Source organism: Hibiscus syriacus, unplaced genomic scaffold, assembly GCF_006381635.1.
Source record: "Hibiscus syriacus cultivar Baekdansim isolate YM2019G1 unplaced genomic scaffold, ASM638163v2 tig00110156_pilon, whole genome shotgun sequence".
Lineage (NCBI taxonomy): Eukaryota > Viridiplantae > Streptophyta > Magnoliopsida > Malvales > Malvaceae > Hibiscus > Hibiscus syriacus.
In genome coordinates, this window is record NW_024062606.1 from 3,690,440 (window position 1) to 3,702,288 (window position 11,849).

General features: G+C 32.5%; 1 protein-coding gene across 2 annotated transcripts; it reads left to right on the forward strand.

The window, feature by feature from the left end:
• Positions 1–5,588: 5,588 nt before the first annotated feature.
• On the forward strand, positions 5,589–9,722 carry LOC120216126 (spermine synthase-like). Of its 2 annotated transcripts, none has more exons than XM_039213638.1 (11): positions 5,589–5,673; positions 6,721–6,941; positions 7,038–7,082; positions 7,311–7,387; positions 7,533–7,655; positions 8,001–8,105; positions 8,199–8,271; positions 8,402–8,473; positions 8,566–8,761; positions 8,916–9,045; positions 9,328–9,722. In XM_039213638.1, exons 2-11 carry the CDS (start codon positions 6,752–6,754, stop codon positions 9,391–9,393), a joined length of 1,077 nt encoding a protein of 358 aa, XP_039069569.1. In that variant the 5' UTR covers positions 5,589–5,673; positions 6,721–6,751; the 3' UTR covers positions 9,394–9,722. The 2 variants fall into 2 exon arrangements, with proteins under 2 accessions (XP_039069569.1, XP_039069570.1); XM_039213639.1 differs by lacking the exon at positions 5,589–5,673 and adding an exon at positions 6,218–6,256.
• The last annotated feature ends 2,127 nt before the right edge of the window (positions 9,723–11,849 follow it).

Here is an 11,849-nt window from a genome sequence, read left to right on the forward strand (position 1 = left end):
AGTTTACTAATATGCCAATGAATATATCCAAATGTTGAGTTTCATGGGCTCAATAGTATATTATTTGTTTATTATATATCATATATATATCATGAGATTCATAAACATAAGCATGCTAGCGATATATGCAATGAACAATAAATATATACATGATTCATAAATTAAAGGAATGGCATGCTTATGGTCAATCAATTATATTGCTCAACAATAGTAGTCTCTTGCTTTCTCTAGTTCGTAACTAAAGGGCTTAGCCATGAACTTCCATCAATAGTTGTCAAGCCGTTATCAAATAACATTATTAATAATATAATATCATCTTTCAATCTCATCTAGAATTAAGTATATACATATATAATCATGAATATTCGAATATATCTTGTCATTAAGACTGTAAGTATAGACATATATATTTTCCATCTTACCACCAAGTCTATGTAGATAAATATTTATTTGTCACTAAAGACACACAGATAATCACATATTTCAATCACCACTAAGAGTTTTTAGATAAATACATTACATATGGATATAAGAAATTGCCACTAAGACCACACACGCAATCACATTATCATTACTAAGGCCAACAAGCAGTCCTACTTACGTTACTAGGCCAACAAAGAAATATCCTTACGCCACTAAGGCAGAGCATTGGAACTCTATGTCAATTACTCATTTTATGCATTTGAGCCATCATTTTAGTCGATTAGTCTAATAGGATTACTTTCGTAATTTTATCATGAAAATATTTTATTAATTTATACCCTTAAAGGTATTTTAATCATTTAATGTATTAATACATCTAATTAATTTTATTTATCCTTATTAAGTCAATTCTCATCGTTCACATGTGTCTTAAAAAGGTCAAACAATCTGTTCACTAATCTCAGTATCAATATGATTTTGATATATTATTTCCTTGCTACTTATTTGTTATGATAGTTTATGATTGGGCCCTTAGTTGCGATCTAAGAAAAGCATTAGACTTATATTGACGATGATAAGCATGACATGTCTTTAATTATGAACCATACATCTACTGCTCACCGTATACTCTGTTAGTATGCTTATGTTTTTTACATTCATGATTTGTACATTGCATTAGCGATGTACTATTAACCTTTGTGAAGTTTAGTGTTTAGATATGTTCTTTCACAGGTTAGTAAACTTGATATGTTCGTGAAGCATCGTCATAATAAGATTCCAACATTCGTTCTTCAAGGTATAATACACAAGTAGTAAACATTAGTTTTCGATTTGTTGGTTGTTTGTTAGTGCTTAGTATAGTCTACAATGAAGCAGTGTTTCATGAAATTAAAATAATAGTACAACTTCCTAGAGTTTTCCTATATTTCTTCTTCATATTTTAATCTTCTCCATATTGTTCTATTCAATTTTCATCATGGTAATATTCTTCAGCTCTGATTGAATTAGATTAATGATACTACTAATAAAACACATTTAACTCAAAACACGTATGAATGTACAAAAAAAAGGAAAAAGCGCAGAGTGATAATGAATGTACCCTTGAAGAATGTCCAGCCCTGATTAACACTGATTTTACCAAACTCTTCAATGGCACAATGTAGAGTAATTCCTCTGCAATAAAGACGAATTGCAGGAAATATTTTAAACAATGGACAAATTGCAGAAAATACAAAGACCCACGGTGTGCACGGTGCTTCAATTAAATCAAATTATTCAACTTTTCGGGACATGGGTTCTAAAAATGCATTAAAGGAACAATGCCCATTGAATCAAAATGAAGAAATAAGCAGAAAATCGGATAGAAATTTAGTGCTATCAAAATGAATAAAAACGAAATGCTGCAAAGAAATCAAACCAAAGGAGGAATAACACGGAGAAATAAAGAAATAAGAGCCAAAAGGTCGATGGTGAAGGAAGATGTTCTTACCTTTGTGACTGTCGCCGATGGTGGAGAACCGATGTGAGGGTTGATGGAGGAAACTGAGCAACTGATTGGGGAATAATATGATGAAGAGAATAGGGCTAGGGCTCAGTCGCAAATTTTGGGAGTTTTATAGAAAGTTGCAACGTTTGTCATCCAAACGCTGCTATAGTTGCACTTTATCGTTGTGTTTACTTAAAAAACGCCACTACTGTCCAAATGTTGCGTGGCGTTTGTGTTTCAAAACGCCACTAACTTAAGCCTCTATAGCGGCGTTTTCTTTAAAATGTTGTTAAACTTATATTATATTGCGGCGTTTATTAAAAAACGCTACTAAATATTAAATCTATTGCCGTGTTTGTATAAAAATGCCACTAATGTCCAAATATTTAGCAGCATTTTTGTTTAGAAACACCACTAAAGTAGCCCTCTATAGCGGCGTTTTAATAACAACGCCGCTAAATCATTATCCTTGAAACGACGTTTGTTGGAAAAACGCCACTATAGATGAACATATTGCGCATTTTTTTATACAAACGCCGTAAAAGTTAGGTCTATGGCGGCGTTTCTGATACAAATGCCGCTAATTACCTTTATTTATATAAGATTAATTGATTTTAAATATTTCATTTCTTCTCTACATAAACTTAATTTACTATCATAACGCTTAATTTAATTAACAACAACCATATATTTTAATTAAGGCACACGTTATGCATACAATTTACTTAACAACAAAATACATTAAAATCCACTCCAACATTAAAGTTATGCATAAACAGTCTTAACAATATTGTTCACTAGAATTTAGTCTTCATTGCTCCTTCGTGGGGAAATGACGTAAAAAAGTTGTTTTCCTTGTTTGACGACTCATCGTTAAGTTTTTCCTCCGTGAAAACTCTATATGGAGAAACTCTTCATCCATTTCACCAAATAAATCCCCTACCTCCTGTTCACCAAGAAGACTCCATGCGCTCTTCAGTGCTTCACTTGAAACAGATAACGACCTTCCACCTAAAATATGAAACTTGATTGGAGGTGGCTTGGAAACATAATCAAACATTAAAAAAAATTAAATAGATGATATAAAGGTTTACTTGGAGTAACAGTAGGGGTAACATATTCTTCATTGAGGATAGATATTGCTTTTGCTATTGAAGATTCTTTCAATGCCACAGAGTTACCAAATTCGGTTCTAAACATCGGGTATTTATCAGCTCCTCTATCATTGTTCTCAATAAACTTTGAACATCCTACATGCGTGCGATCTATGAAATTTTATAGTAAAAAAAAATTAGCGCCACAAACTTTCAGCGATTAATTATTACCTTCATTTAGGAGATCGGACATGGAAGGGTGTTTTGCAATAGGAGGGCCTTTCGGGTCATCATTGAGTTTGGACGGCAAGTTTGAACTGATAGCCTCCCAACGATAATTTGATCCATCGTCAGAGCAAAGACGCCACGTGGACATTCCGACTATAATTTATCTTACTGAATGCAACACCTGCTCTTTGTACCACAACCATTTGTTCACGTTTTCAAAAGCAATTATTTTTCTATTCGAAAACAAAAAAACACTTCTCCCAAGCTGTAAACCAGTAAAAAAATATGTATATATATTCTTTTCCTATTCGAAAGCTATTATACTTCTCCATTACGTTAGCTTTCTGGGTTTTTCCCATTTTCAGAATACCAACAAAAAATAAATGAAAAAAGTTCAGTAGTGAGAGAATGGATCAAACCGTGCAATCGTGAGATAATTGTTCGCTACTGAGAGGGCAAATTTGGTCGCCGAGACTTACAGAAGACGACGTCGGCTGCAATCGTGTTAGGGTTGTTGTTGTACCAGAGAAATATCTTTTAGGGAAGTAGCACTGAAATGATTTTAGGGATTGGGCAAGAGAGCATATATTGACCCTTTTGTGGCATTTTTTTAAAAAACGCCACTATAGTTCATATTTTTGCGGTGTTTTAATATAAACGCCATGATAAACAACATATTGCGGCGTTTTTAGGACAAATGTCGCTATATTATTACTCTATTAAGGCATTTTTTGCACAAACGCCACTATAAACAATACTATTGTGGCGTTTGTTTGATAAACGCCGCTAAATTACTTCTCTATAGCGTCGTTTGTTAAACAAACGCCACTATAAACAACACTATAGCGGCATTTGTGTAAAAATGCCGCTAAATTACCACTCTATTACGGCGTTTGTTGAAAAAACGCCACTATAAACATATCTATTACGGCGTTTTAGCTATAATCGCCGCTAAATTACCACTCTATTACGACGTTTGTTTAAAAAACGCCGCTAAAATATCATTTTATGGCGTTTGGATAGTAAACGCCGTGATATGCTTAAATTTTGTGGCGTTTTCTCTTAAAACGCCGCTAAAAACGCCTTTACAGAACACTTTTGATGTAGTGAAATTACTATAACAGGCTTAGAAACGAATTTGGCCCGACGTGTATAATCACTTTAATGGACGAACGACCCCCCGGAGATTAACACGACTCTCGAAGAATTCGCACACCCGAAAATTAAAGTGAACTTAGGTGGTATTTCTCTTCTCTCAACTCAAATAACTCATAAAAGGTTTAAGAAAACTAAGAAGAGTGTTTCAAGCAAATGTCATTTGTTGAGGATATATATATATAAAAGAATAAAATTGTTCGTTATTTATAGATTAAATAGTGAGGATAGAATCGACGTTTCTAAAGCACGATTTAATTCTATTAAATATAGAAGTAGACCACGTTTAAAAATATGTTCTATTAATTTAACGTGCCATATCATGTAATATTAATTTGCCAAATTATTTAACGTGGATAAAGTACGGCAAATCATTAATTTAACGAGCCATAACATATAATATTAATGTACCTTACATAACAAACATTAGGGAAAAGTACACAAATGATCCCCAATTATAGGATAATATTTTATTAAATCCCTCGATTATGAAAAATACAAAATGTTCCTCTCATTATAGGGAGATGATTTGTTGAGTCCCTCGACTATTAAAAGTTACAAAATAGTATTCCAACTATTCATTATGTTCCAATCTCGTCATTTTTCGTTAAAAAATTGATGACGGTCTGAACTGTACGTTAACATGCTGATTGAGATATAATAAAAATCTGATCTCATAATTTCAAACGACTATAATATCTCAATTAACATGTTAATTGCCCAACTTATACGACCGTTAATTTTTTAACGGAAAATGACGAGTTTGGAACATAATGAGAGAGTGACCATTTTATAACTTTTAATAGTCAAGGGATTCAAAAAATAACTCTCTGTAGTCAAAGAACCATTTTAGTCAAAACACTCAATAAAGTAGTATCATATAGTTGAGGGACTATTTGTGTACTTTACTCTAAAATTAATATAGTAATAGAATGATTATAAGGATAATATATGTTTAAAACCTTGTTTAATCATTGACAACGCATGTATAACTCAGAACCTTAAGGGAGAATAACAAGCGATCATTTTATTATAAATCCATAATAATAATGATTGTAATATAAATTTTTAAACTTTAGTGGTGATAAAAGAAAATAATATAAAAAATAGTGACCGTTAGTGTAGTTTATCCAAACAAATAAGTAGGCAAGCGTCGAACAACCCAAACTGAATAATATAATCAGAAACAATTATTTCCCCCCTTCACCGTAACCTTTCCCGCTCGCTCTTTGGACTCTCTAGATTGCTCAGAGTCTCGAATCAAATTCTCACTGCCAATAAGACCAGGCAAGGTTTTTTTCTTCTTTATTTAAATATTCAGTTCTCTCTGCGTTCAGAATTTATTTCTATTTATCTCTTTTTCTTTTTCGATTTGCATTTTTTCTCAATTTTTATTGTTTAATATGTTCGTCGCTGCTGCATGATCTCTGACACTTCGATTTTTCCATTTTTCCTCTTTTTTTTTGTTGATTTATGTGAGTTTGAAAATCGTTGGTTTTGAGATTCTTTGTTTTGATTTAGCTTTTCAAAACCCTAGTTCCTTCCACTTTGAGAGTTTCGCGGGAGAGAATCGGAGCTTTGCGTTGATTTTAATTTTTTGTATGTCTGTTCGTTTATGTAATGTAAGCGAAAACTGAATGTTAACTTGGGTTAATTGCAGTGAATAATAGTTTCCGACTCTTCCCTTGTTGATATATGTTATTCAGACTAACCGACGTCCTTTTGATGATCTTGGCTTTGATCATTTACAAAAGCAGCGTTTCTATTGTTTTATACTCGTTTAAGAAACGCATATAGTTTAGTAGTTTAGGTTGTTTTTAATTTTTTTCGTTTAAAATTTATAAATTCTGTTTTTCTGTAATAATAGCATGTGAGTTCAATCATTGTGGTTTGATTTTGTATTCTTTTTTTTATTATTATTATTGTATGATTGCAGAATCTTCTTGTATTACTTTAGGTGATTAGGTTATATTTTTTAGTTCCTTAATCACTTTGACGAGCCAATGGGCCTGGAATTTCTGCTGCCAAAGTTCTCTGGTGCATCACATTTTTTCTTTAATCCCCCCTCTTTGATGCTTATTATTATAATTTTAACAATGTTGAGGAATGTATCAAATTAGTGATTGAAGAACAAGGAATCTGATGCTATTTTTTTCGTAGGGGACATTATGAAAATTACTATTTTTTTCCTAAAAGAAACATCTTTACTTCTATATATCATCATGCATATTTTTTTTGAATGATTATGCTAAAAATATTTTAAACTGCATGTGCCTACATGTGTTTTTTTTCTTCTCCTTTAAGAAGGGAGCTTATAATTTTTTTAACTTGTAGAGGCTGGAGCCGAAGAAGAAAAAAATAATCTATGGGGGAAGACGCAGGAAGAGATTTGGAATGCCAGAAGATTATGGATGGGAAGGTGAATAGTGGGAGTGGCTCAGAGAAGGTTGTCCCTTCTTGTTGCTTGAAGGCCAGGGTTTCAGCCCCTGAGCTTGAGGCAAAATGCCATTCAACTGTTGTTTCTGGGTGGTTCTCGGAATCTCAGTCTTCCTCTGGTCTTTATCTTTTAATTAGCCTTTTCCTGTTCTTTTTCATTCTTTTACAAGAATTACTCGGTTTGATCTTTATTTTTCTTTTATCAGCACTCACAGATAAAGCTGGTAAAATGGTCTACTTCAACAATCCTATGTGGCCTGGTGAGTTTTAATTTCTTTTGTGGTTTATATATGTTTGAAATTCTTTAAAGTATCTTTATTCTTTACCTTCTCATTGTGCTAGAGCCCAGTCTCCCTTTTATAATTTATTGTAGTAACTTATTCGATGAAATTAGAGCTTAGGATTCTTGAGTTGAACTAGTGAGTACCTCTTACACATTGCACCACATTCTTAATTTACAATTACAATGCTTGAAGTTTTTGCTGCAGGAGAAGCACATTCTCTGAAAGTTAAAAGCATTTTATTCAAGGAGAAATCAGACTACCAAGAGGTCCTTGTTTTTGAGGTTTGGCTTTTTAACTGTGTTTTCTATTCCCTTTTCTGTCTACCTGTAGTTGCTTCCTATCTATTTTTCCTCCTCGCTTGGCTTGCCTCTTTTCTTAGATTCATTATGCATAGTCTTGCTGATGAAAATACATTTTTCCCTACAGTCATCAACGTACGGGAAAGTGCTTGTTCTTGATGGAATAGTTCAGTTGACCGAGAAAGATGAATGTGCATATCAGGAGATGATAGCTCATCTTCCACTTTGTTCAATTCCATCTCCCAAAACTGTAATCTTATCTTTCTAATATCTTCATCAATTTCATCTATTGATGAACTTATCCTACTTTCTTTCGTTCAATTTCTAAGTTGACATTTGAATTTATTTATTTTTCTAAGATTGCATAATGAGATAATCTTGATGAAGTTTTGTGCCAGAAAGCCTATTGAAATTGGTTGGTCTTTTCTGTCATCAAAATCCAGATGCTGTTTGGTTGATTCAAAGTTCTTGATGGCTGATCAGTCTTAATTTTTTTCTGCTTTATCAAATCTTCGTATCTAGCCTCAGTTCCGGAAAGATTTATTTTAGCCACAAGGTTATTTGATGTTGATTTTTACCTAAATATTGGATGCAGGTCCTGGTTGTTGGAGGTGGTGATGGTGGGGTCCTTAGGGAGATTTCTCGGCACAGCTCTGTTGAGCACATTGATATATGCGAAATAGATAAGATGGTTATAGATGTATGTTGTATTTTAGTATCTATTCTTGTTTCCTTTCCTTTTACCTTTTGTATGAAAATGCTCATTTAGTAGCCATATATAACATTTTTATAGGTTTCCAAGAAGTTCTTTCCAGAATTAGCTGTTGGATTTGAGGACCCTCGCGTTCATCTTCATGTTGGTGATGGTATGTGAAAGCAATAATAAATATTTTGTGTTTCATTTATTTTCCTTTTTTAATGTGAATTTTCTGTTGAGTGGTCAATCATAATGCTTTAATTCCCAAACTGATGTTTACTTGCATATAATCTTAACAGCTATTGAGTTTCTTCGTCATGTTCCAAAAGCAAAGTATGATGCGATCATTGTTGATTCATCAGATCCTGTAGGTATGTTGCAATGTATGATCTGATAAAAATTTATTTACAGCATTGATGGTTTCGTAAAGAATATTTACATGGTATTTCTGTTTGCAATTTAGGTCCTGCTCAAGAGCTTGTAGAAAAACCATTTTTTGAGACTATAGCACAAGCATTAAGGCCTGGTGGTGTCCTCTGTAACATGGCGGAGAGTATGTGGCTTCATACACATTTAATTGAAGATATGCTTTCTGTTTGCCGTGAAACATTCAAGGGTTGTGTTCATTATGCATGGACAAGTGTTCCAACTTATCCTAGGTATTTAAGTAAGCTGTTGTTTCCCCTTGGTTCTCTTTTAGATATTAATGATGCTTTTGACAGTGATAATTTTATATGTTATCATTAACCAATTGCAGAATCATTGCGTATCTCGTTTCTGACTTCTGTTTTCCTCTTTTCTTTTGCAATGCAGTGGTGTGATTGGCTTCCTGTTATGCTCCACAGAGGGACAACCTGTTGATTTTCTGAATCCCATAAACCCTATTGAGAAGCTAGACGGAGCTTACCATCATAAGAGAGAACTTAGATTTTACAACTCTGAGGTGAGAACTCATTCCATCAAGTTCAGCTTTCACTCTTCTGCAGGGTACCCGGTATTAACTTTTGCTATGAACATTGCCTCCTTGAAGCTATTATATTCGTTTCTTGCAAGGAAATGAACCCCGTGTCCCCATCGAGTTAGAGTGATGGTCCATTTTATTTCTCGATGGCTTAGCATATGGGCCTGCCAAGTCTTATCCCTTTTACTGTAATTTCTTTTGTGATCTACGACGGACCTCGAACCATTTTATGGTTGATATAAAATCTTTATTCTCTATTGACAGATGCATAGGGCTGCTTTTGCGTTACCTCCATTCCTGAAGAGGGAGGTGAGGCTACTTCGAGACTGATGCTCCAGAACAAGGAACCTGCCTCTCCCGGAATCAAATATGTAGACTTGCGATTGGTTACTTAACTTTTTCTCATAAACTGAAATACTCCCATTCAGGACATAGATAGTAAATAAACGTTTCCAACTTGTAGGTGCAACTGGAGCCATTCTAGTATGTGTTATGGTTTAATTTTAAGGAATACGTAGCATAGGAGACTTAATCGAACGGGTTGTGATGCAGTAGTGTGCTTGCCTGATTCGTGGTGCTTCAAATGTCTTTCAAGTCAGTGTTATGGACTTGACAACATTGAAACACCTGAAGAAAAAGATGACAAAAATAAGGTATCATTGCTTGTTTCTTAACCGAATTAGTTCGGTTATTTGAACACCCCTAGAAAAAAGAGGTTGAGGGATTCTGTGCAAGAGTGCTGATGGAACTCTTTTACTTTTTTTAATATATATATATATATATATATATATATTAATTTGGGATAAATATAAGGTAATATTTGTTCAAAAATAATTCATTATCATTTGATATTAAACGTTTATATCTTGACATTTTTGGTGTTAGAGTCTTGACTTTAAAGAGTAATTATAATTCTTTTACTACTGAAATTAGTTTGTTTGTGCTAAAAAAATATCTGATGAGAAATGCTAATTTGTTGGTTTGGAAATACGAGTTTTTTTTAACGTAAAAATATCGGTTCTTTGTTTTGTTAGTTTGAGTCAATAGTTATATTTTAAAATAATTTTTAAATTGAAAATAAATTATTTGAGAATATCTTTATATTTCAATTGGAATTTTAAACCTAAAGCACTTCCATATACATGCTCGACCACACGATTGGCGGCTTATATTCACGCCGTTGGCGTTGGTCAAAGATTTGATTTTTCAACTTTACTAAAAATCATCTTTCCTCTATTTAATTTATGAGAAAAATATTTATTTTAAAATCAATTATGAAATTAATATAAAAAAAATTATTTAGAGAAATGGTCTTTTTTTATCTTATGAATTATAATTGTTCGAAATCAAACTTAATTCATAATTACTTTTTATAATGTAATATTTTAGGTTTAAACAGAAAAATAACTTAAAAAATATTGTATATGAGTTAATTAATATTTTATAGATAAATCACAGATTTAGTATCTAAACAATTAATTTTTATCCGTTTTAGTATCTAAACTTTTAATATTTTTTAAAATCATACCTAAGATTTAGTTTTCATTTTATTTTAATATCACATAGTTAAAAACTTAACGTATTTAGTACCTAAATTATTAGTTTTAATTAATTTTAGTACTTAATCTTTCATTTTTTAAAATTTAATGTTAAATTTTAAATGGGGTACTAAAATGAAATAAAAATTAAATTTTTTATATGAGGGTTACTAGAATGAACAAAAATTAAACTTTAAGTATAGTTTTTGAAAAATTAAAAGTTTAGGTACTAAAAATATATCAAAATTGATAGTTTAAATATTGTTGTTTTTCTTTGAGGACTCGACTTCGAATACCATAGATATCAAGGATATAAAGATTTATTATTAAAAATTTAAAAATTATTTTAAACAAATATTATATTCAACTTATCCTAAATTAATTAAAAAAAACCATATACACTCCTAAAATTACTTGGAAACATTGAAATTACAAGGACTAGGTCTATCCTCTCCCCAGTAAAGAGAGATGTATGAAGATTGAAGAGTGCCACGTTGCGCCTCCTCTTCATTGCCAGCCTACCCAAGTTCGCCAGCTCTCTCTCTCACTATCGTCTTTCCATCCCGTACTCTCTCTATCTACTTATCTCTTCACATCGCTTTCTCCCCTCTCCCTCCCTCTCTCTCTCTCTCTCTAGGGTTTCAGATTCTCGTCGCGTTTTCTATTTTTTCTACAATTACCTTCGCGGTCGATTTCCACTGGTCTCCACTTCAGATTTAGATCCTCCACGTGTTCTAACCTCGACCCGACCCGATCCGATCCTTTCCCCCACCTTTTTTAATCCAAAATTATGGACGAGAGAGATCCCCTTTTTGTTTGTTTATTTTCGTTTAGAGTTGATCGTTAAATGATGCGCTTTTGATTATTTATCAGCTCAGCGAATGAATTAATTACAACAAAACCGAATGTCAGATTTTGATTCCCCCTCTCTCGATATATATATATATATATATATATATATATATATATATGTTATTGGGTTGGTTAAACTTACGTAATTCAAAATATCAGCTTAATCTTGCTAGATTTTCCTTATGGATATTAAAAGCTGTTGATTAAAAACATATGCTACTAGAATATTCGACATGAACGTGTACTGATTCAATTTTGTTGGAAGCGATTTATTTAGTCTATGCGAATTACTGGAGTTAATTGCGTCGTTCTTTTATTGAACGACCGTTTGAGAATTAGTTACTGTGTTGAATAGTTATATTTGTAAAGTTAAAAAATCTTGTTGATTTTATATAT